Here is a 27,084-nt window from a genome sequence, read left to right on the forward strand (position 1 = left end):
CTGGCTACTAAAAGCAAGAAAAACAGGGACAGAACAAAATGAACTTGAAATATTACAGATGACAATGAAAATTAACTTTCTGCAAATGGTAAAAATTCAATCTGCAGAAGTTCTCAGTTGACTTTTTCCCTTCCAAACTCAGCAGATAAAACATGTTTTACAGCCTGCTGTTTGCAACTGTAACCAAACCACAGAAAGTTGTTCGTCTGCTTTTCCTTTCTGCTTTCAGATGTTTTCAACCATCACACAGCATTAAACTGCAAGCACCTGAATGTTTGTAAAATGCGTTAAGTAGAGAGATCTGAAACAATTGCAATAATAATAATAATTTTAAAAAACCTTAATGTTATAAAACTTCAGAAAAAAACCCATAAATAGATGGCTCAACTTCCTACACCTTAGGTTTCACCTTGTGCAACCACTTCTGCAATGTAAGTGCATTTATAATTAGCACCAGCTACTACCAAACCAGCCAGTCATAAAGTTTATAACTCCACTCTCCTAATCCACATTTACCTTTCTTACCTATGAAGGAGGCTGGAAAGCATATTCTCTTCCAGCTGTTTGTAAAAGTGAGATTACAGCCAAGTCCCCAGCCCGGGCAGGCAGCGCGAGGGCAGCGAGAGCAGCGGCTCCCAGACCAGGAGCCCCACCAAGCATGAAACCATCTCAGATCTGCTCAGCCTCCTACTACATCCTGGCAGCATTTAAGGAGCAGGGGAGGGATGGGGAACTGACTGTGGAAGCTGTTTCGGTGAAATGAGACTTCCCCAAGTTGAGAAACAGGCAGGAGGATGGGCTCCCTGAGATGTGTGTGTTCACACATGCAGATGAACAACCCATCTCGGCAAAGCTCGGCTGCCAGCACGGCCCCAGCTGGGCAAGGCTGCAAAGAAAGCTTAGGAAATGATGCAGTGAGCATGGAAAGCTGCAGAAAATATTTGAACTTTTAGGGACTTTTTATTTATGTAATATTTCCTTTTTACTTATATAAATTTAGGAAGAAAGAGAGGAGGAGGCAGGGTAGTTTTCCAGAAGTATTTCTGAAAATCTGGCCTTAAAATTCAGGAATTTTGACAGAGTAACGTGCATATCTGCTTTAAAAACTGGTGAGATCATGACAAAGATGCAGGAAGGAACTCTGTATATTATATATCAATTACTGAATAATGTGAGATGGCATGGAGATGCTATTTTATTACTAAACCAATCTTTTCACCTGCAATCTAGTCAATCAAAATGCTCACACCCAAAACCAGCCGCAGGTTCTATACGAATATTTGCAATTAAAAATTCATAAGTCATGTTTTCCTTTTCATTCATTTGTGTTCCTCTGCTTATTAAAAGGGCCACAAGAACAGCTGTGGAGACAGACTAACTGGATGAAGTATAATTTATGAAAAAAAAAAAAACAGATAAAGAATAGATAATGCAACTTCTTTAAAAAATCCTTTTCCTTCCTCATCTCTTTAATTTAACAGCTATTTTAAACACATTTGATAGCAGTGAAGTATTTTTTCTTTTTCCAAATAGAGCAAAAATATTTTCAAGTAGATGCTATTTCTGTATGAACTTTGAGTTTTATTTCCTGGAATTTAACTTGCATAGCACTAATCTTAATGAAGTGTTTGCCATTTCGTTTTCAGTGAGCAAAATTAGAAAAGTAGAACGGGTATTTCATTCAGTTGTTTTATATCACATTTAACATATCCATACATTTCTTGTGCAATGAGAAGGAAGGATAAACAGGAAGAATCTAAAAATAAGGCACCTACCAATCGAGGCTATTAATACTTCACTTGAACATTACACTTCAATTTCAACATATGATACTATCAAACCTAAAAAAAAATTATTTTCTTCTTTTCTTCATTAAAAAGGGACAACTTGAGTCTTATAAATTAAGCCTAGAATATACTACATGTAGTTTGTCATCCTCGAGCTTCAAGTTATCGAACAGAAATTAATTGTACAGTCCATTTAACTCATCTGAAAACCCAAGTAAAAAATAAACTAAAGCTTACCTTCAGTACACTGCAGGAAGCTGATAATGAGCAGAAACCAAAAACTTTGCATTCTGCAGCCAGAAGACACCATTATTGATCCCTGTAAGAATTTTCTTTGTATTCCTTAATGAATCCAGTTATAAAAGCCCAGCATCATCGAAACCAGTGGTCTGCATTATTCATCTTCATACCTGGAGCAGCAGAAGATTTGGAAGAAAAGGAGAAAAAAAAATCTATCAGTACCTGAACACCAATAATTTGGAATAGCAAGTTTTACTTCACATGAAGACGGAAATATTTAGTAAAAACTGAGAGCATGCCTGCACTGTAGCTGGGAATTTGGCAGGGTTCTGGGATGTAATCTCTCAAGGTCAATCATCACTAAGCACAATGCCAAATAATGATACGTGCTAATGCTGAAAGCATGAGTGTTACTGATGTATTTGCACTAAGACGTGAAAAAAAAACAACGGGAGAACATTTGCACCAAATATAACAAACTGGACCTGTAGATGAGCTGGCTAAGGTTTTCTTACTCCACAAATCTGACACAACCTGCATTTCTCTACCTTAAAGAACCACAGAAAAAATTAAATCTAGGGCCCTATATATTATTATGTATACATATGTATGTATGTGTGTATTATATATTATGTGTATATACTTATTGGGGATTTGAAACATGGAGAGGCTGAGAACAGCAGAGCAACTCCCCCCAGCAGGAAGGCTGAGCAGGTCTGCTCCCTGCCATGGCTCTGGCGCTCCCTTCATGCTACACAAAGATTGCTCTCCTTGGATGAGAGAGGCAGTAACAGCTGCTTTGCTGACAAAATACGCCATTTGGTGAGGCAGCCTCTTCATATCACTGCACAGTTAGCTGTATTTCTACACAATAAACATCTTCAGAGAAAAGGGAATAAACAATGGATGAGACCTTCTTCTGTCCTTAGCCTCAGACAAGATTTGTCTCCTACTGAGAAATACGAACTGAACTGCTCCTGTAAACGATGTACCAAAGGAAAAATTCTTCAAGCTATCATTTGCATTTGAAAAATATAATTATAGTGATAGAGTGCAGTAGCTGTGGTAGAAGATTTGACAGCAGAGTGCTCCCTTTTGCTAATGACTCTATTCTCTCACCAGCCAGCTGAGTAACTACACACATCCTCTTCCATATCTCACTGTGTGAAGCTAGGTCATGCTTCAGCCCTGACTATTAGAGTTTGGGAAGCTAAAGAAAAATTAACATCCATAGAAGAACAGATTATTTTTAAGTAGAAAGCTGGCTCTACATATTACAGACATGTGCAACAACTCTGGAGAACACTGAGCACTGCAGCAACCATGGATGGAAAGGGCTGAGCCTGGTGTCACATTGGCTTGCTCTTTCCAGGACAAATGAACAGGACTCTGAGGACATATTGCTGAGATATCTGAAATTAAAGTTACTTTAAAACCACGTAACAATGACTGTGTTAAAATTTAAGTGGCAGGATCCAAGGGCCACTTATGATTCTTATGAGTACTAGAGCATGTTAAGGACTTTAAAAATACATTTACCCTTTTGGCAAGGAGAAGTGGAAAGGATGAAGAGCACAAAATAGCAGATAAAGAAATTCTATGAAATGTTGATAATTTTTAGAAGCAGAAATGTTAATCATAATCAATGATAAAGTTTGTTCCCTGAACACACAAACAGCAACAAAACTGACACTCATTTTTTCCCACAAGGAGAGAAAGACGGGAATTAACGGAAAACATTATGGAACAATTTCTCTGGCTCTCAAGGAAGGCAGTGTATCTGTGGAAATTATTAAATAGCCAAGAAGGTTTCTTTACTTGGCTCCTCTTTAAGAGAACTGGAGGCATCTCTCTCACAATACAAGTGTGCTGTGATTCCTCACACAGTGAAAGTAAAAACTGACATCTGAGACCATATGATTTTATGTTTATTGATACAAAAAAATGAACCCTTTGCCCAATTTTCAACAACAGATAGGTGCTCTCCAGTCACAGGTACTTTTTTCCACACATATTTCAGCGAGAAGCAGGCAACAGCAAATGGAGTGCAGGATGGGCAGCGCGTGGCTCTCCCTGGCACTCACCCACGTGCCCTGAGGTACAAGGTGTGACCTGGATTTAGATGGTGACACAGGAGGACCTCGCAGTGGTTATGAGGACACAGTCACATTCCAGCTCTAGATCTTTTACACTGGGCTGAGACTCTTTTGTAACTAAAAGAAAATAAATCTAAAAGTCCACAAAGGATGCACTGCATTCAGCAGAAATTAAAATTGCAAAGGAGCTCCTGCTGAGTTAAGAAGAAAAAACTGCCACCATGATCTCCAAAAAAAAGCCCTGGAGATAGTTCAGCTAGAATCTTGAGAGGAGTTTGGATTAATTTTCCACCTGTAGCACCCAAAGGAAAAATCATAAAACTATTCCACACACACTACAGACTAATCAGTGTAATTTCAGTAAGCAATCAGAATAATCCAGGAGAATAGATGATGAATAATAATGGCTAAAAGTGAAATTAAATCAGTCTTCTGATTGCTCCCAGTCTGTCCAGAAGATTTGGACTTCCTGAGACTCAACTTTTATCATTATTTCTATAACATATCACTGCACTCTCAGGTTTTGAGATATCTTTCTTCAGCTTCAACTGGATAGTGACATCCATGTGCTTTATCATCTTCAGTCATCACTTCCTTGTGGGCCTTTTTAAATTAGAGCGGGGAGGAAGGAGTTATGTCAAAAATAAAACCAATAATCAAAGCATCACTTGCGTAAGATCCAGCATCTCCCTAGGAAGTAGTTGCAAAATGTATGCCAAACACTTTGCTTTTTTTTTTTTCAATTGAGTAAAGTTCTTGACCTTCTAAACTGACTTAGTCACTTTTATAAGGACCTAATAGTTTCTGAAAATATATTGATGCCTTAGAAATATCAAAACCAGCATAAGCTATTCAAATAAGAAGAAATTGCAAGCATTTTAAAGAGCAATTTTAAGTGTTTTGTGCAATATATTGTTCTCTTTAGATTGCTGTAGCCTACAGACATAGAATTTAACTCAGTGTGCTGCTGCAAAAAGAATTCAAGATAAACTAACCAGCCGCTAACAGATTATCAGTAACACATGTTTATCTAAAAACCCAAGAAAAAATGAAACTGTGTTTGAAAACTGATGCAATTGAATTTGGGCTTGCTTCTTTTCTTTTGAATAAGTTAACATGTTCACAGCAAACAAATTTTAATGGAGCCTCTGTATTTGAGAATCTCTATGTGGCTCCAAGTAAAAGAACGTGCAGCTCCAACCATTCATCAGCATAACAAAAGCTAAACCTGAGAAAGGCACCCAGACATGAGCTGGAGCCAGAGAGCACTCGGACTAAAGACACTGCTGTCAGCCACATCCTTCTGACCATCCATCTATCAGTGATGCAGAGACTGTCGGGGGCATCTCACAACAACAACAAATCCCAAACCAAACGACTAGAAGCAGGAAAAGATGTATTAGGTTACTTCTTTGTAAACAGAAAAAGGAGACCACAGCGAGTGGCTGTCCTGCGCAAATAAGTTATTTCCCCTCAGACCTTAACCAACATTTTCTCTGCATCGCTGACTGCTTCAGCCTGTGGGTGGGGCAAAGAGAAACTCCCTAGAGCAAAATCTTTCTTGAATTTCAGAGTGCAATAAAAGCTGCCCAGAAAATTTCAGTTGTAACTTAAATCCCTACCTCTGGGCCATACTGCAATCTCCCACAGGAAAAAAAAAACAACCCCCTGCTGGAAGTAGAGTAGTTCACCTTGTTAAGATTCTTCTCATATGCGCTGTCAAAGAAGGCCAGATCAGGAATAGAAATGTTAAATGTAACACTGCAAAGGTACTGGGCATCCCTTCATACTGTATTCATAAGCTGTGCTCCAAGTCCCGAATATCTCAGTGCCCCCTCCTCGCCTCCTTGTTCTCCTGTGCTTCTGAAATCCTCGCAGCCGGAACGCGACCGCAGCAGAATACACGCCACTGCTGGCCATCCCTCTCCCCGCAACATTGCTCAAGAGCACCCCAGAGATAAGAGAAAGCTGCTCCAAGCATGCTCCTTGAAATACTTTTATCTTGGAAGAGAAAGACCTCTAAAGGACTGTCGTGTTCCAACTCTACTCTGTTTAACCTTCCCAAGGTTTTATTTTCAAAAGCCAAAAAAGGGTCTTTTAAGAGCTTCCGGACAACTGACACAGCATGCTCAAAAGCTGCCATTTCCCTCCTGTTCTATCCAGCTTTTCAGGCAATTAAGACAAAGGAGAACACAGAGATCTTTCCAGCTAAGCAAGGATGTTTTTCTTTAGCTAAAAGTCATTCAGACTAATGCTGATGTATTTTACAGTATAGTGCTTAATTTTCCAAATCATTTTAGAAACACCGCAGAGCACTTGCAACCTCAGTGAAGCTTTAACATCCCTACTACAGAAATAAAATTTGCACTAGCTTTACAGATGATGAAGCACACAGAGGTAAGGAACATCAGGCATAGCTGCACAGCTCATACATGCCAAGGAACTAGCAGGACCAGGCAGTCCTTCTTATAAATCCTGTGTGACCTACCTTGCCACACAAGCAGCACCCCCACTGCCTTTCATAACCCAGTTTATGAAACTGAGTAATTCTGTAATACATATGAGCCATTCTGCAGAGGAAAGGAGGGGGCAGAGAAGGCAAGGGTGAATAGATATATATTCACACAATATAATAGACTACTTAGTCTCCTGAGAAATCATGTGTCCACGTGCTTTCCCATCATGAGGCTTTCCCAATTTAAAGAAACAAAAAAGTTAAACTTACTATAATCTGTAACACAGGAATTTAATTAGTGAAGTGTGATTAGTAAAAGTGTCTAAGCCGCATTAGTAAAATCCTCAAATGAGACTAATACTGTTTATGATCCAACAGCTACCATTTTCTACATATCTGCAATGAGATACAAATCTAGTTTTCAACATTGAACATGTCTTCAGATGCATTCAACATGAGTTATTCCTAAGTTTTCAATATGCTAATTCAAAAATTGATTTACATTAATAATGCCACATTAGTGCTACAGTACCAGATTGTAGAAAATCTGGTTATGAGTTTTAGCTATGAGACCTTACAAAAAAACCCCCTGACAACAATCAAGACTGCTGATCTAGTAAGCCTCCTTCTACTGCCTATGATAAACAACCAATGCCTGATCTGCTCCAATGAAACCAGCTGCATATTGCAAGGTGAAATAAAAGCCTAACTCTGATCCATCTAAAATGGCTAAAAAATACTTCCTTTTCATTAAAGCAATTTAATGTTCAAAAGGTAGCAGGGAGTCTTATCTACACTTCTGTATTCAACAGTCCCTATTAATTGTCACCTTGAACATTGGATTTCTAACCCAAAACATTTCTTCCCAAGTTACATGGAAAGAATACAGTATGAGGGAAGGGAATAATACAGTAAGAACAAGACTTGACCAAGGTCATCCAATCTTGCTACAAAAAAAATTACTTCAATGCATTCAGCTGCATTGTGCTCTGAAGTTACATGCTAATGCCTGATGAATGCCTGAAACAGTGAGCAATAAATGTGTACCCTAAAATTGACAAAGACCCCAGAAACACCCACCCCACCCCAGCCTGAGTTCCCAGCTCTTCAGAGTAATGGAACATTCAAAATATCCAATATGCCTATGCAAGACATGACACTAAACAGTGCACTGATACTATTTTACCAGCGGAACATCACAATTTAGTCCATCAGTCCTCAGCACCTCAGTGGTCTACCACAATCATTTACAGGAAAAATAAATAGGATTTGAGAGGAAAAGACAAAGATTTTCCTTTCTCATCAGCACTCTAATTCAGCTTGGCCTCACTCTTGTGTTTTACAGACACGTTACACAGCGGTCCATTCCCAACAAGCCAGCTTTGCCCCTTGTTAACACAGGATAAAGCCTGGACACTCAGGGGAGTTCTCATTCAATAAGCCAGCAAAGTAAACCTTTGCTAGCGCTAATAAGAATGGCTTTTTTTGGCTCCAGGCACTCTCCTTTTGCCAAGTCTGAATTTCTCTTTTTGCCTTTGATAAATGCTCAGAATCAAGGGCGGGTAGGGGCGGACAGGGCGTGTCACTCAATCCTCATTGCAAATTCCCTGTATTTCACCTGAATCACCTCATACTGCTACGTGAGACCACCTCGACACAAGCAGTGCAGGTAAAACCTTTCTACCACTTCTGCCCTCTGTGTCACTACAGCTTCCTGGGGACTCAAAGATAATTCCCCACCATCCAAAGAAGGGGGGAGGGAAAGGATGCTGTAAGTCAATTACAACCGTTATCGGCTGTAATATCTCAGTGTCATGCTGAGCATGTTAAATATGCTGATCACTGTGGACACCAGAGGCACAGTCTGAGGCTGTTTGCCATTCTCTTCATTAAACTGCAAAACAAATAGCTCTCATTTTCAAACCTATGTAGGACAGATTTTATGAACATCAAAAATAAACAAGAAAATAATGAGTATCTTTACAAAAACACTGAGAACCATATGACAAACCTAAAGAAGCAATTGTAACAGCTGAAGAAAATTCAAAGGCTTTTCAAACTTCTCAGAGCAGAGAAACCCTCAAAATAATCTATTTACATTAAAGATCTCATTTCTTCCCCTTGGAAAAAAAAAATCACTAGACTAACATCAACCAAAGACATAGCAGTCTTGTAAGACAGGAAACTGTTTGTTGACAGCCTTGACAAGGCTTTGCAGAGGCCCGTATTTCTCAAAGCTGTTATGCCACTTAGCTGATTTTTTTTCCCTTCCACTGTTTTTCACAGCTGAGAACTTGTTTGAAGTGGAAGTAGACTGAAAAACAAAACAAACAGAACTAAGTCCTGGGACTGTGGTCAGACATGTCAGTACCTGTGAAGCGACGTGGTGTTTCTCTAATTGACTGCAAGGATTTCAACACACCTGATCTGCTTTATGGCCACTAGGCCTGGGCTTAGGCAGGGAGATGAGCTCTGATACTGAGTATGGAATCCAGCTCTGGGGCCGGAGGGTCTCACAAAGATGATCAGAGGGCCAGAGCACCTTTCCTATGCAGACAGGCTGAGAGAGCTGGGGCTGTTCAGTCTGGAGAAGAGAAGGTTCTAGGCAGACCTTACAGTAGCTTTCTAGTACCTAAAGGGACACATGAGAGCTGGAAAGGGACTTTTTGCAAGGGCCTGCAGTGATAGGACAAGGGGGAATGGCTTTAAACTGAAAGAGGGTAAATCTAGGGTAGATGTTTGGACGCTTCTCCTCACTGTGAGAGTGGTGAGGCACTGCAACAGGGTTTCTGATGCCACATCCATGGAAGTGTGTTAAGACCAGGTTGGATGGGGCTTTGGGCAACCCGGTCTGGCAGCATGTCTCCCCAGCCATGGAAGGGGGGTTGGAATTAGATGATAATTTAAGGTGCCTTCCAACCCAAACTGTACTATGATTCTGTCTTTCACTGAAGTAAGACAACTCCGCAGACCAGCACAGAGCCAGCAAAACACCCACACGTTACTCACTTCCAAAATAAAATCAAGTTACAGGCAAGAGCAGACAAGAACACATTTTTATCATGCATGTAGAGCACTTTTATCCATGCCATAACCAGGTTAATGGGGGCTGTATAGCCCAACACACTGGACCTCCTGGGGGATGGCTGTGCTGCAGCCTCGGCATTTGATATTCAAGCACAAACCTCAGTTTGGTAGCATCAATTCCCTGGAAACTACTGCACTGAAAACTTCTTTTCTGGGCACGTGCCAAGGAATATTATCAAAAAGATTCATGAAGCTGCTGGTTTAACATTCATTTTAAAGCATCCATTTTCTATCAGTTGTACTTATAATCATATTAAGTGATCTGTATTCAATATAAATTATATTGTTCCAGTTTTAGGAATAAGCTTGAGTGTGCAGCAAAATCACTTTTGATTATTTAAAAAAATTCTATCAAAACCCTTTGTTATCACAGAGATACCAACTCTTTATAAGCAACTGAACAATATTTAGCATTTTAAAGTCAGAAGCAGTGGGTGTATAGATATAGTCACCATGCACTGAGTGTGGTTTGGGCAGATCTTTGCTTGGAGAGGAACATTAACATCTGTGAGACCATGGCCTAATCATTGTGCAGTGAAATATGAATCAAAATCAATGGTGGCACCTAAGATGTAATCTCTGCTGTGTTTGGCTCACTGCACTGAATCTGTGACTCATAAATCATTGTTATCAGCCATTCAGTGAAATCAATATTCAGATTCCCTCTTGGTCTATACATATGACCACTAAATGAAATAATAATGACCAAACTATGTCATATATTAGGTTATCAATATTACCAAAAGGGTTTTCTTGGGAGCAATGAGATAATCTAGGATAAAATACATCAGATGAGCATGCAAATAAACATGAAAAATTTGTGACTATATATAGAGAGCAGGAGAAAGGAAATTTTAAATATTTCTTCTTCCATCATATGCTCAAGTATTAGAATTTATCATAGCATCACAACAATGCATTTTGTTAATGACCATTTCAATAATGCATGCTTTTAACCATGTTTTAAAGCATGCTGTACCTAAGCTTTTTTAAATTTTCCTTCTTTTTTTGGATAACCCCTTCTTACATTAATCCTAGCTTTGTTTCTTTTCTCTGAAGCACTATTAATATTACCATAATCAGAGAGTAGGTTTTCTTTCCAGCAGCCTGATTGTCAGGACATTTAGAAGACCACTTTTTAGTTCCACTAAAAATCACCACCATCAAACAAACTTCCAGGAGTAATTCCATAAACCTGGATTTTCCAAACCATTTACAGACCATTTAGCTATTAAGAGGTAATGGCTTATGTCTTGCATAGAAACCTGAGAAGTGCCGTGTGCTACCATCCCATACTTGGCTATGAGCCACAACAAAATTTTTAATTTTGACAACAGAAGAAGGGAAGAAGTCTAACTGCTTTTTAAGCAGACAAGAGTTTCTCCAGGCAAGTATGACTTACAGGTAGGAACTCCACTGAATTTATGTAAGCCTTTGGAGGACTTCTGTGTGGACTTCCAAAGTACAAAAAAATAGCAGGCAGTGCCAGCAGACACATCTTTCATGTTCACCCCTTTTACATACCAGTAGCACTTAGAAGGCTGAAAACCCTAAAACCATGAAATAAAAATCAATGGTTTCCTTGGTTTTCTCCCCTTGTAACTGGCTTTTCTCATACACACACATTCGAGAGGAGCTCGAGGGTGAGAAGCCCTGTATGACAGCACTGCACACACCACTCTCTTCCTTGTGCCTACACACAAACATTCTACTGAATTACACACCTACTGCTAGCACATCATCGAGGATGTGAGAAATGTCTGCAAGAAATCTGGCAAATAAATTTACAGGATCTATTCAGAAAGGGCCTGATTCTGCAATGAAACAAAGGATCCAATGCCCTTACTGGATGATGGGCTCTGCAAGGACATACAAGTTGCCAAGGTGTATAATAGTGCTGTAGTTAAGAGCATTTTCTTGTACAATTTAATAAGCAATGAACATTCAGGTGACTATTCTTAACTATGCAAGACAGCTGAATAAGTACCAGTCGTTAATCAGAGCTGCAACATTCCTTCAGTTGGGGAAAACTGGGCTTTCTTACTTATTCAAACTATAATAGAAAAATAGAAATTATTTCAGTTATTTTTTATTCCGTCTGTTGAAAGTCTAAGTCAGGAAACTATAATGATTACATTTGGAGAAGTTACAAGCAAGAAAAACTCTAAATTACAATTCAGCAGGAAGGCTCCTTCTACTTGCATGTACCACAGTTAAAACATCTTCTCCCTAGCAGCCTACATAACATTTTCTCTTCTGCAGAGAAATTTCTGAAGAGAAAAAAACTCCCCATGTATTGTGGAAACAGTGAAGGTCTCTTCCATGCATGGTGAAAAGAGAAGTGTGAAGTGATATCTTTTAAATATTAAACAAAATGGAATATGAGTTATCTCCAGCACTGCCATGCCAGCCACCATGAGCACTTAGGACAAAATATCCTGAAATTGCTTTCATGCAAAGAATTTTTAAAAAGAATGAACACTTTTTAAAGTATTCAAGAGAATGAACTCTTTCCATTGAAATGACTGAAAACATTATATTTCCTGTACATTTAAATTTTTTTAATCATCCATACAACACAGATGAAATTTAAGATACATTTTTAACACATCTTTTAGCAGCAATGCGACCTCTGATATTCTCTGCTTTCATCAAGCAGACCAAACCACACATTTACAATTTCTTTTAAATAATATAGCTCTTGATGGCTCAATGTGACAATGACACTGTTACTTTGGAAAATATCCTATTTTTCTTTAATTAGGCTACATTATGATTTTAGATGATAATTTATTTAGCCTTTCATGATTATAAATACTTATTGGCTTTTATTTTGTATTCTTTTACTAGAAATTAAAGAGAATTGGTTTTTTATTAAAACCCTGCTCTTCATATGTTCTGCTGCAGTTCATGAACTGTATGTGCAACTAAAGAAAAAAAAATTAGTCTACATTTGTCTATCAACAGTATTTATAAGTAAGAGAGAGGAAAGATTACAAAATTTTAATAAGAACATTATATTATAGTAGCAATAATCTAGGTGTTTTACTGGGAAGTGAAGTGGATTACCGTAAATGAAATTTTTAAATGTCCTTTCCATTTTATAGATAACACAAAATGACTCTTTTCATGTCTCCAGCGATAAGGATACATGTGCCACACATTTAAATAGTGCCTTCACCCTATCCAACCCTGCTCATGAATTAATAATTCAGTGACATTAATACAAGAAGATAAATGATAAAGAGGTTATAGCAAAAGGGCCAGTGGTACACATATACTTCTTTTAAAGCAGCTAATACCTCTCTGCCAATTACAGTTAGAACTTTTTTACAGTTTTCAATGGCATTTTTACAATCTAAATAGCAGCTTATGCACACACAATTTCACACAACTCAAGCTTAATAAATCTCCTGCTGCTACCAAACAATCATTCTGGGGGATTAAAGTGCAACATCTGCTAACATTAATAAGCATTTTACATAGCAATATGTATAAAAGCAGTTGCTATCAGTCTTCTGAAAAAGCTTCCAGACTGGTTTGGCATAAATTACACCTTTATCATTGAACTGCTACCTCCAGCTTACGGCAGCAATAAGGTAGCTGTAATGCTGGAAAATCCAAGGAAATTATATACTGACTGCTATTATCCTTTGAAGCACAACAATTTTCAAAATACTTGAAAAATAAACAAGAAAATGTATATATGCAAAAAACTTCAGGTAAGAACCTGGTAAAGTCCCATAATTTCACTACTTAGAAGAAAGCAAAGCTACTAATCTGTTTGCAAGAGAAAATTTCTCTCCTAATAGCAGTTATAACTTTCTAATCCACCTTGGGCTTTTTAAATTTTTATTTGTATTTCTACCAAAGCAGCATCTACTGCAAAAGAATGCCTGCCTTTCCAAGGAATAAAATAAATATCGGGGGGTTTATTTAATTAGGAATTCCAGCATACATTTTTAGGTAGAATTTGGCAAATGAGCATGCTTTGGAGTCGAGAGACGTGTAACATCAGCTTGAGCCAAGAACACAGTTGGCAAAGGCGGCACAAACTTTTACTTGCAGCCCTGCCAAGGCAACTCAAGCCCTGCAGTTCAGCTGTGGACAGCTGAATGCCAGAGCCTGCCAATCACCCTTCTCTGGAGTGAAGGAAATGAACAAAGTCAGATTCTAGCTTTTTAAAAAAAACCAGAGAGGTAAAGTATTGCAGGCTCTCACTGCAGAAGCCCTACTATCCTGTTGCTTTTTAGAAATTGAAAAGAATCAATGGTCAACACTGCAACAATAGATATGATAACACTTTGAATACTTTTTTATAGCGCCCCAAGATAATTTTGTAGTGTGGACACATAGTCCAGTATCTCCAAGCTCATTTCTTTCCTTCATGAAAGAATAAATTTGTATAAAAAATATTCATTTATAGAAAAGAACAGCAAGTTAGATCAAATGCATGTGTAAAATTTATTTAATACACTGGGTTTAATTATCAATTAATGTCCCTGATTAGCATCAAGATTTGCTTGAGCAGGATTGTTTTAACATTATTTTTAAGTCAAAACATTGCTTTAAAAATTACTATTATCATATTCTCCTGACATCGCCCACATTTTTATTTGACACATTTTAAGAGAGATGAAGAAAATCAAAGCAATAAGATAATAAAAGATTCCAGCAATGCCAATGCTTGACAACTAACATTCAGGGCCTTTTGATGATATCAGGCTTTAAAAGCACCCAGAACTAGGGCTGAAGCCAGGCTTAGTTGAGAGAAAAGCAGTTATTACAGGACAGTAAAAAAAAGCTTAAAACAAAAGGGAAGCACATTTAGTATCTACTTTTCCTCAAACTGATGGTTTCTTAAGCTGAAGCCTGCACCCAAAATTCCCATCCACATTTCAAAGATTGCCAGAGGAAGCACATGAGGATTAAGAACCAGGTGCCTCAGTGCCACAAACAGTCCTTCTTAAATACAGCTTGAATTTCAGATTGCTGTTTTAAAATAAGTTTTTATGAAGTTACTGTGTGCTACCTTTAAAAACACAGCTTTATATTAAAGTGATAATTTCTCCTTTTTTAAATTTTAGAATAAAATTATATTGGCACACGATTTTCTTTTCAGGCTATTTCTGCACCCGCACTCCAATTCTCACATCAGACATATCCCTGCCATGTGCCAGCCTTACATGTTCTGGAAGATTTACTGCTGCTGTGACAGTCTCATGGCTATTTCAAATCCAGGTCACAACTTTCCACAGTTACTTAGATTAACATTTGCAATTTAATCTATTTTAACCCAAGAATTCAACAGCGCTGAGACAAAAATGAGGTGATATTTTTGCTCAAAAATGACTGAATATTAAATCTGAAATTTAACAGGTTGTAATCATAACAGTTTGTAAACACTGTAATATATATGTCTGCCCTAATTTAGTAAGATGGAATTCTCACACAACACTTATCAAACTGAGCACAAAAAAATTGTTCTGGCATTTCACTAAATTAAAATCTTCAGTCCCCACAGCCAGAATGCACAAATTTAGATTTTATTAATACCTTAAATCAAACTCATTTTTATGAAAGGCAATTTACAAGTCATCATCTCTTCCAACAGCCAAGAACAGAACGGGGTCTTAAGCATATTTTTACAGACACTTTGATGACAGTCTAACCTTTTGCTCTGATTGCTATTTTTAACAAAAATAGCATTTTCTTTGAAATCCAGAAAACTCTTGTTTTCATGAATATAGCTTTAAGCCTTCGGTGACAGAGTGGCTGACAGCTCAACAGAGAGAAAGAAAATTTAAGAGTAGCTGTCCCTGTTAAGAAAATGCATGCCATTTTACCATCTTCTTGTTCAGCAATCTCAAAAACTCCAAATTTAATCTAGATCACCGGATTTCACACCTTGCCCAAAGATATTGTGCCAAACCTTCGCACTCACAAAACGATGCCATTTACACACATGTTCCGCAAGCCATCTTGATTTAACTTGTGCTCTATGTACTCTAATATTTTAAAATCCTAACACTAAATAACAGCAGTCAGCATTACAGGCACTTCTGCAATAGATTGCAAATCAGATGCACAATGAAATCATCATCATCATCAGGCAGCCTCCCTCGTGCTGCCAGCTACTCACCAGAAATCAGTGAGAGTCACACCATGGGGCCGGGGGAAAAAAAGGAAAGGAAAGAAAAAAACAAAGAAAGAAGAGAAGGGAAAAAAATCAAAAAGCAAGTGAGCAGGCAGAGCGGGAAGCCGGCATTCCCGCGGGTGGTTTCGAGTGCAGAGGAAGCGGGAAAGCCCCTGGGTAGGGCGTGGGGCAAGGCAGCAGATGGGAGGGAAGGAGGGAGGGAAGGCCGGAGCACGGAGCCCCGCAGAGCGGGCAGGCTCTGCCGGAGCACCGGAGCAGGGCAGGGCTGGCGGCGAGGAGCAGCAGCGGGGATCACAGAGCACACCCGGCACCGCCACACAAGGGAAGGACCCGCTCGCATCAAACAGCGGAGCGCCGTGTGCTTGCCTTCCAGCCGACCGCCAGCGCCCAGGATCAGCTGCACACAGCCCACGGTACAGAGCTCCCCCCGCCAGGACACGGACCGCGACTACCTGCCCCCTGCATCCACGCGAAAAGCGAACCAGCCCACAGCAGAGTCCACCAAACTCCCCGCACAACCGAGTCACAGCAGGAACGGACGTGGACACTCGACGCTACCAGAGGGGCCAGCACGCACAGTGCGCAATGAGATCTGTGTCTGCATCTCTTACCTGCACACAAATATTTTGAAACATTTGCCACTCTGCAAGTAATCATTTGCTGTAAATGGCTGATGATTTCACAGCGCCATTGCAATATTCTATAAGTGGCTAATGGCGCCATAATAATAATATTAATTTAAATACTAATAATATTTATTAATTAATAATAATAATATTTTTAAAATAATAATTAATAATACAAATTTTGAAAAGCTGACCACAATTTCAACACATCCATTGCCCACTCTGGGAATTTTTTTGTTTGTTTGTTTAAAATCAAATCCAAGAGAGGTTGTGACAGTAATAAGGGTACAGCTTACCTACGGGTCACTATTGGACTGAACTAAGATTTTATTTCTGGAAGAAAAAAAAAAGCAAGACAGGAAGATAAATAAAACAGATGAGAATGGACAGGAAAAAACCAAGTCAACCTAAAGGTCCATCATCTCAGATATGTAAGAAGCGATGGACAGAGACATGACGGAACACTTCACCCAACACTGCTTGGTTATCAACATATTCTCCAGAAGTTATTCACTTTTATTTTAATATCTCTTCAGTCAAGAGGTGATTTGAAATTTTTGACCTAAAAATAGCAATTTTATAGGTTGTTTAAAATAAAAATATCTAGTCCAAGACTACCTTGGTGTACAAGAAGAGCTTGCAGCAAGCACAGTGGAAGTTTTCAACAGCTAGAGATTTCACCCTAATGATTTCTTGTCTCCAAAATAAAAAACAAATTCACTGTGACAGTATTGTTTTACAACAGCAATTTTTTAGCTTTTCCACGGTATTGTTATTTACTAACCAGAACATGTAGCTGTACAGTCCTGCTGGCTGAGAGCAGAATGAAGGGAAACAGGCTCTTCCTAGCCACCAGCAACCTTCACCCATGGCTCTGGACACACATTTCTTCTTCTGATCTCACAAATTTTATCAAAAGATAAACAGGGCAGTTTTTATTTTTAAACAAGTAGTATTTTAATAAAGACCCAGACATATGTGTACTCAAGTATATACACATTCATGAGCAGATATTTACTTTGGATTGGTAAAATTTTGTTGTTATTTAATTCACTTTGAAAATATTTGTAAAACACACAGGGTCTAAGAACAGCTTAAGATAGCTAAAATTAAAAATATATTCATCTAACTATTTTCAAATATTTAAATATCCTTTGAAGTTAGGCATTTCTGCCTAGGAAAGTATTTATCTTGCAATGGCCACTAACAGTCTTAACTTCCAAACAGTTAGTACCGATTACTTCAACATCCACAGAGCACCAGGTTCTGAAAATCTGAACTTACACAAGTTCCCCCCTTCCCATTTTTAACCCCACTCAATAAGCCATAATTATGATTTTTTTTTGTGCGTTATATTTCTATTATAGGTACTGGAGTACAACTCATTAAACAGGGGTTGAACAGACTGTGGTGTGGGAAGAAAAGTACCACTGCTCTTCCACTAAGGACCAAAACATCAATAATTCAAGTTGATTGGGAAACACTATTCAAGCAGACAATTAATTTTTAAGAATGTGGTAGAGATAGTAACAAACACTGCAAAACAATTCTAAATTTTACAAGACTCCTCAACAAAGCTTACAAATATGAAGCTTTTGAAATAATAAAAATCTACATTTCTTCTTGCTCCAGGTTAAAGGAAAATGGACTCTAGGAAACATCCTGGAATCCAGCCAGCAAAACTATGAGCATCACCTGTGACCCCAGCTGCTGCAGGGGAGGACTCCCCCAGAAATTCACCAGAACTGAAGAACACCTGAGAACCCTGAGACTTAAAGAAAGAAAAAAGACAACACCACTCTACCAGGCAAAATCAAAAATGCTAAACACACCTATCCACTAAGGCAGCTCCATTTCCAACACGCTCATAAAACCACACGGGCTCCAGACACGCCACTGCCCGAGACGCTCCCGCAAAGCTTCCCCAGGTCCCCCCACAGCGAGCCTGGCCACAGCCTCCCCCAGCCCAGCACATGTGTGCCCTTTCCAGGAAGGGAGATAAGGAAATCTGTGTTTCCTAAGGAGCACAGATGAACCTTTCTGCTCGTAAGAGCTCTTACTGTTTCCATAGTGAATGTCATTTACATGACGGGATTATTATAAAGGTTCCCACATGAAAATGCATCTCTGGCATGACTACATTCTTTCAAGTTACTTTTCCTCCCACTTGCTACAGTTCCTAGGTAAAAGGAAAATATTGACAAAAACAGGACATGAGGGGGACAAAAGATAACCACAGACTGAAAAACATGAAACTGCCAAGCCATTTACAAATTTTTTTTTTAAACTTTAACTCCTCACGGCAACTGGGCAGCCTGAGATCAACTACACAGGGTAAAACACTTTAATTTATAGCCTAAGGCTTCTTCCATGTTTAAGAGGAAGGAGCATGTAAAGAAATACAATATCTTTCTCAGCCCGTCTGTTCCTTGAAATGTCTTCATTAAAATGGAGATTTTGACTTTTTGACTGTGAATAACAGAAAAAGGACAAACCTGGTTTCCAAGGATCTTCATCTGCAGACAGCACACACAAAGCTCCCCCTTCACTCTCACAGATCGCACTCATGTATCACAGACAGGTTTTCAGGGGGAAGGGCAGATGGGACCACCTCCAGCTTATGATGATTAGCTAAATTAGTCCTAATTACACCTGCATTTTATCATGAAGCAACTGAAAGAATGAAGCTGAGAATGTGGACCTGCAGGACAGAAGGACTCACACTTCCCTAGACCCAAGGGACAGCCATGGCAGAAACTGCACCCAGGATGTCACACAGGATGTCACAGCCCATGCCACCAGAGAGCTACAAGTCACAAACCTACAGTAACAAAGCTGTTTTTTTTTTTTTATTTTTTGTTCTTTTGTTTTTTTGAGGAGGGTGGGAAGGGGGGAAATCTCTTGCATACACCAGCATTCAGTGTTTCACCAACACTGCAGTAAAAACACAACTTGTTCAATGGTCATGAGCTTGAGTGAATGTTAGAGGATGATATCAGGGGCTACTCCCTTAGAGCATCTGTGAGCCCCAAAACAACTCCACTGAGCATACCTACCCAGCTAGTATAGCAGTATAGATGCACGAGATCTGAGCAGCTTTCATTTAGGTAACTTAAATAATGGCTGTAATTAAGTAGTTAAGGATATATTAATCCTATCTCAGCTTTGCAGAGGTTGTGAACACAGTTGTGCAAACTGCTTAACCACAGCACTAAAATAGCAGCAAATTTTCTCACTGCACCACGTATTTTTTCTAAACCCTTACCAATTAGTTTTAATAATCTGTTAATGCTGCAGCTTTATTTGGTGCATTGGTTATTAAGTATCTATTTAAAATACAAAAAAAAAAAATTACTGGACACCTTCCAGCAGACCTACTAAAAATTTTCATTTGTTTGAGTCTGATTCAATTAACATTAGGACTTTTGTGACTTATTTTTAATATATAAAATTGTAGTAAAGAAAAAGAATTGTTTTAAATAATAGTTTCATATATTGAGTGATTCTCTATGGAAAATATGCAAGAACTAAGATTTACTGACTACGGAATCTTGGCAATAAATCACATGCTGGGAGATATTAAGCTAAATATAATTTAAATAAACCAAAATTTTCAATTGGCTGGTAATTAGATAGATAGCACAAAGATGCTGACTTCACTGTTGGTCCCTATATTCTTTTATTTGTTATTTTAAATTAAAATCTGTTCTAGCAGTACTTGCTTATCATGCCACAGACCAAAAAAACCCCATTGTAATCAGAAATAATACCAGTAGAAGTGAAGACGTAGGAAGGATAGATTAATTACTGTACAGGTGACAGAAGCATAAGGAAGAATTTTATTCACAGGTATACTTGAAAGGTTATATTGGTTTTATGTGCTCTGCTCGGCAGATTTTTCAGTCATGAGCCAAGAACTGCTGATTACTTGCATCCCATTTGCCAAATACAAAAGCTTTATTAGTCATAACAGCATGGCTGTTCCAAACAGACAAAGAGACATAAATAATAATAAAAAAGACAGAAGAAAAAGACTTGCCCCTTCTTCAGGGTTAGTTGTCTGTGGGCAGTTAAGTATGACTTAGTGTGGCTTCATTTCTAATGCACGCTGCAAGTAAAATGACTACAGTGTGGATTTGTGCTTTGATTTGTTGTCTTGCAAACAGAAGAATACTGATTTTAGAGGCCATTCATTATGGCATTTGTACAAAAAGAAAAATGGTTAATCTATCTCACAGTTATATATACACATTCTGAATATGTTTCGGGAGAGCACATAAGGCTAAGAATTTGGTAAGAATATTTCTGCATATATTTTCCTCTTTCAAATGTAGAAATTGTATTCTGAAACAGTAGACAACTTCTAAAATGATAAATCCACATAAAACAAATCCCCTGCAATCTATTGTAATGCTTTCAAAATTAATTATAAATACTTGTAATAATAAAGTGTGGATACAATGTTTTTACTGCATTTTTATGCATTATTCACCCTTTTATTCTAAGTACTGGCTTCTTCTTAGCTTGGGTACAACAAGCCAAGCACTGCCCTCAACAATGCAGTCACAGTTCATGCTCTTAAATCGGCTGGAGCTTCACTTTCACTGGGGGTAACATTCATTCTTTTGTGTCTTCTTTTTACTCACAGACAAAAGATACCATTGCTTTCCACAGTTCAAAAAGAATGCAATGTGAAGCCAACCTAAGAACCTACAGGAGTTTGTCTAAAATAGAAAATGTTATTCTTCTTCTGAACACAAAACTACAGACAAAGTTCCAGAATTTTGCACTAGATACAACATGCATGGGCTACTGGTCACAGATGAAGCCATACACTGCTACCATGATAACAAAAATAATGAAGTTTTGAGTATTAACTTTCAAGCAGCTTTGAAGTCCCAGCTATTTTGCAGTAAACCACAAAAAAAACCCCCACACTTAAATGCATGAGCAACTCCTCCTAGCACATTTTCAGAAGTGGGATATATCATGTCAAAAGAAACGTGTACATCTTTTCTCTGGTGATCAATGACAATTTAAAACAGATGGGTACAGAATCTTTCTGTAGAAACTCTTACACATAGAATTAATGCAAAGTATCCAGGAAATGTGTCTTACAAATGCAACCAATACTACCACTGCATGTCTACAATGTATGCAACATGTACTGGAAGTTTCTTATACAATAAGAATTGCCATCTATATTTCTTAATTTGGAGTTACCTTATTCTAATTTTGGCACAGGAAATCAGGGAAAGAAAAGTGTTTTGTTTGTTTAAACACTCATTATTTCAGTATTTTCTGAATTGTAGCTCAAGATACCATGTTAAAATATGTGGCTGTTTCATCGCACTCTGCCATGCAGACTGCTGTGCTACTCAATGCAGTTATTCATAAATGACTATATAACCTAATGCATTTTTTTCAATTAGTCCCCATAAGTGTTTTTTATTGACAAAACATAATTTAGTTTTATTAAACGTGACTGGAACATTGCTTCTGCCAAGTAAGTGAATATTAATGTCTCACTTTTTTGTTTTTTTTTTAAAAACAGATGGAAAATTTTAAGAATTAAGGAACAGCTTGAATGTCACTTACATGAAAATTGTACAAGTATGACATTATTGTCACTTTTGTTGCTTGCAGTAATTTTAAAAATTATCTAAGTTACTTATCACCATAAAAACCTGGCACTAGTGAAAGAGAAAACGTGTTACGCTACAGCTAAAACAAAAAAAATTATATGATTTTATTTAAGTAGGCTCTTCCAATGTAGCATGCAAATTACCATTGTTCTACCTTCAAAATACAAGGCTGTTAAAAATATATCTTAATCGCAGCTGCATTATCCTCACACCAGAACTAAAGTTACATTCACGTCTGGATTTTCATACTGTACAGCAACCTCCACTGAGTGGAACTCCTGAAACACCCCTGCCTCACCAGGAAAGAAAATGACACACTGTGTAAAGAGAGATTATGTCCTTGCCTCTCCACAATTCCTCAACAAGATTAAATTAACAAACCTCTCTTTCTTCATCATGACTTGCACGTCAGTATTTTCCCATGCAAAAAGGATGGTACAACTTTTCAACTCTCAGCACCTACCAAAATCTCCAGGAAAGACAGAATTTATATATTTTCTGTAAATCTTACCATTATAATCCTATTGGGGTGTAATTGCTGTGGCTAATATTCTTACCCTGTTATGAAAATGCTCAACATAAACGTGGCACTGAGTTGTTAAGATAATACATGATCATGCTGTGAGAGGGTAATACCTATACAATAGCCCTTGCCAATACCATAAATCTCTTTATTAGACAACAACCTATTACAGGAGATCTACTTAACTGTTTCCCTACTTAGAGGGCCATTTGGTGTTACAATAACAAGCTGACTTTTCACATTAGAAAGGATTAGCCAGTATAAATAATAAATTGAGACAGAGCTACTACTCTTTTAGATATGGTAAATCTTCCCCGATGTTTAAAAAGGGAGTCCAAACTAAACCCCTAAGATCACATTAGGCTGATTGTATATTAAAGTTCTCTTCATTTAAACTAACAAAAAAGAAAAAAATCAACTGACCAATTTACGCCACAGATTTATTACAGGAGAGCATATTACAGAAAGCTGTTTCTGTTTTATGGAATGTGCATACCTACTGCTTTATTTCCTGACAATATCATAGCAAATCATCTTTATGTTTACTGAAATATTTTAAAGTAAAATGATTGCCACCATTTTTCCAGAGACAAGTACAGAATAAATCTAAGTACCATCTATTATGCTTCTTGCTCAGCAAGCGAAACTGTATTATATATTTTTTTTTCTTTGAAGTCTTAACTTTTTGAAGGATCACACACCTTCATTATCCAGATAACTAAAATACAAATTATGAAGACTGCAATACACCCGATGATTTTTTTCATTGTGCTAAATTAAGGAAAAATTACTACCTGAAGTACAAACTTCTGATTCTTCAAGCAAGTTTTTAAGTTACAATATAAAAATAAACTTAGGTTAAGACATTCCTTGCTCTTTGTTGTCAGCATTTATTTAAGCTTAAGACAGAAATTCTTGTAACTGTTTGCCTGCTTTACTACCTGACTGTATCAATTCCTCAATTTGGATGCAACTCATTCACTTCTTTATATTTTAAATAGTGAAAAAGCAAAATTAGGAGTTAGCCTTTCATCCGCAGTCACCTTGATTATGCTCCATAACACTGCTTGGGTAAATAGGAAATACTTACCTCCTGCTTTTTGGCTACTACTCTGCACGAGATGTGTCGAAGACCTGAAAGCACTCTGCTGTCTCTCTGATGCTGACAAGACATTTTTAGAATCTGAGAAGACAGTTTATGCAACAAAAATCTGCTTCTTGTGATACAAAACACCAAAACCATCCTCTTGCAACTCAACCGGCAGGAATTGTTCTCCTCATCTCTTTTTTAAACTTCTGATTAATAGGCACTTCTTTGAATTATATTTTTTAAGTTGGCTTGTGCTTATTGATGTTTTATAATCTTTGCTCACTGTGATTTGCTGTTACTGATGGACGGCCTTTTTAAAAGCTGTCTTGCCGAGCCTTTCTGCTCTGCATAACAGAAAAGGCACAGTGAAATTAAATTGTACTTACTGGAGTCAATTCAGCCCTGAATGCCTTGATTACTCTGATTATCTCATATACAAGCTCCCTCTGCAGGTAATAATAAGAATGAGCAAAAATATGTGAAAAATGTGGGCAACAGCCAGCATAGGAGACCAAATAATCAGTCATCATTTTAAAGAAACTCCCCCAGAAATCCTTCTGTGATGTTACCCAGCATAAGGAGGTAATATAGGAAACATTCTCTGCCTTTTTTCCAGCTCTGTGTCTCTTCTTGTCTCCTCAGAAAAGTTAAACATTCAGCTTTAGTTTTTCCTATATCAAGTCACAAAAATTTCTTTTCCCAAAGTCATCTAAATGCTTTCACAGTGCAGAAAAAACAGAAGAGAAAAAAGAAAAAAAAAAAGAATGAAATTTAAAAATGGCTCTGTTTATTCAGAGCTAAACAAAAATGAAAGACCACCCCTAACAATGAAACAAGTTCATCCTATCTGATGCATTTGTCTAGCTGAAAACCAACCAAGCAGCAGCATTCCTTCATTCTATTTACTGCTAGAAGGAAAAACCTAATGTCACTTTTGGATACAATTGCACATGCACTCCACCAAAGTTTAAAATGCAATTGAACTGAATGGTAAGTTATCTTGAAAATTAAATTACATATATTTTAAAAAAAATCCCTATCAATTTAAATCAAATCATGAAGTAACAATGTAATTTTCATCCAACTGGAAGTAAACTACTTTTCTCCCAAAAGACATTATCCTTACCTTCAAATGTTTCAAGTTTGTTTGCCGTAATGGGATGAGCTCTCTAGATAAAAATCCCTTCAATGCAAATGGGACAAAGCTTCAGTGAATGAAGCTATAAATATTAAGTACATTGTAATTAAGCCTTCATCCTATCTAACCTTTAGCACACACCCAAAAAACTGGGAAGCCATCAGGCAACATTAATTTCTCTTCTCACAGAGCGAGAACAAATGTATGCCTGTGGTTTTGTTTCTCTTGCAGAGCGAAATCTCACTTTCTGCAAGTAGTGCCCTTAGACAGATGAAGAACATTCATAAAATGAATGCATACGCATTGGGCATAAAGTCACATATGCCCTGTGTCAACTTTAATTTTCACTGGGAAAATAAACTCCAAAATACAACCCTTCAAGCTTTTAATATCATCTTTAAAAAAAAAAGAAAAAAAAAAAAGATGAGAAAAATTTCAGTAGGACACAGGCCATTTCAGTACTGATATTTCAGTATGGCTCAGCCATTATATAGGATAAACACAAGACAAATTTTGGGTGTTCAGCTCAAGAGGATGAGACTGCTGCAAATAGAGCTCTTTGCTGTTGGAATATCTTTAACAGTTGGATCAACCAGTTACTGTGAGATAGTATTACACACCTGCTCAAATGAGGAAATAAAGAAAGCAGGGGGGAAAAAAAGCCAACAACTTTTTGGAGAGATGATGCTCTGTTCAAGCACAGGTAAGATTATTGCCTGAAGGGCAAAAGGATTTCTTCTCAATTTCAGATTATGTCAGCCTGCACCTCCCCTCTCTCTTCAAAATAACTCTCAGCCTACACCCGTGTTCCTGGCACAGAAGCTCAACCAGGAATCCACCACTGCTTAGGCACCTTCTCTCCTTTAAGCACTTTATACTGACTTACACAAGAATCACTCTCACCAATTGACAGTCTGCATTTAAGAAATACTTATTAGACTGAAGCACATAAAAGCTGTTGGAGACAGCTTTTGGAGACAAATTTTGTTGGAGACACTGCCAACAAAATAGTTATGTATTAGTCTTCTGTAGAACACTCATTTTGTTCAAAATGAAGATTCAATCATTATTCATTCTGGGAAAGCAGGTGTTTCCAAATTGGTCACTTCACATTGAAACAATCTAAAAAATAGTGTAAATGAAAGGCTGCCTGGATCAGATGAAAAGAATTCTGCCTACCATCAACACAGGCATCGGGAATTTGCCAGAGAAATGCAGAGTCAACAGCAGAACTTGTTCTCAGAAATATTTTCTTAAAATGTCACTTTATTTAAAAGCAACGCTGCCTACTGAGAGGGAATTGTTTCTGAACACTGCTCACCCTGACGTAGACTGCAGTGCTGTAAAAAATTACAGAGAATACATAGAAAAGTGAATTAAAGTCTCCTTCTGGCATATGATCGCTCTCCACCACTGCAGCACTGATTTCACAGTAAGGCTCTCTTCTCTATGCACACCCGAGCCCATCAACAGCGGAGCAAGTCTGATAGTCAGGAACAAGGTCAGTCATCCCCTCCCCAGCTGCCAGAAACAACTTTTAGCAGTAATCGGCGTTATTATTCTGTCATCTGGATTCAGAGCAGTAATCAGTGTGAGGTGTCGACTGATGGGAAAATACCAACAGAGGGCACAAAGGAAAGCAGCAGCCCAACCTAAACGAGAGATTGGGGATTTCATCACATCCACAGGCAACTGGATAGACAGAAGTACTCTAATTTTTAAAGCATCATTCTCCAGCGATAAATTGTTTTGCTGCTACTTTACTGATATTATCTATTTTTCCAACAGTTGCCGACACAAACGTAACCCTCCGTGAAGGAGCTGCGCCTCTCTAGCACTGGTGCACACCCAGTGCTTGGCTGCTCCCACACTGCCCCCACCACAGGAAGCAGCAAAAAAGCCCAAGAAATTGGAAAATTCCCTCCTTTACCATAAAATGTATAAACACTCCCACACCTATCTATGAATCAAGACATCCCTTATTTAAGTATTAAACACAATTTGTACAGTATCAGAACTCGGGATCTTAAACAGCACTCTTCATTCGCGTTCTTTTATTCCAGTTTTGTAGCCCGTTGCAATAAAGTAACACATCATTAACATATAAACATAGTAAAAAAACCACTCATCTGTGTTACATTTTAGAAAAACTGCTCCCCCTTTCCCCTAGATTGCCTGTTTTGCAAAAGGAAGTATCTTTCTTGGGTGATAAACACATTGTAAAACAATGGTAAAGAAAG

At 38.0% G+C, this 27,084-nt stretch overlaps 1 protein-coding gene across 9 annotated transcripts in view; it reads right to left on the minus strand.

Annotated features, from left to right (window-relative positions):
* The window catches only part of ADGRL2 (adhesion G protein-coupled receptor L2), a 156,023-nt gene that overhangs the window by 122,397 nt on the left and 6,542 nt on the right, over positions 1-27,084 (minus strand). For 8 of the 9 annotated variants that reach the window (XM_058029763.1, XM_058029760.1, XM_058029759.1 and 5 more), the window contains exon 2: positions 2,025-2,197. In XM_058029763.1, the coding sequence (XP_057885746.1) occupies positions 2,025-2,097 (73 nt within the window). In that variant the 5' untranslated portion in view covers positions 2,098-2,197. Of the gene's footprint in view, positions 1-2,024; positions 2,198-15,807; positions 15,965-27,084 lie in introns of those variants that run through there. The other variant, XM_058029758.1, reaches the window with a different exon arrangement.

Source organism: Melospiza georgiana, chromosome 9, assembly GCF_028018845.1.
Source record: "Melospiza georgiana isolate bMelGeo1 chromosome 9, bMelGeo1.pri, whole genome shotgun sequence".
In the NCBI taxonomy this organism is placed as follows: domain Eukaryota; kingdom Metazoa; phylum Chordata; class Aves; order Passeriformes; family Passerellidae; genus Melospiza; species Melospiza georgiana.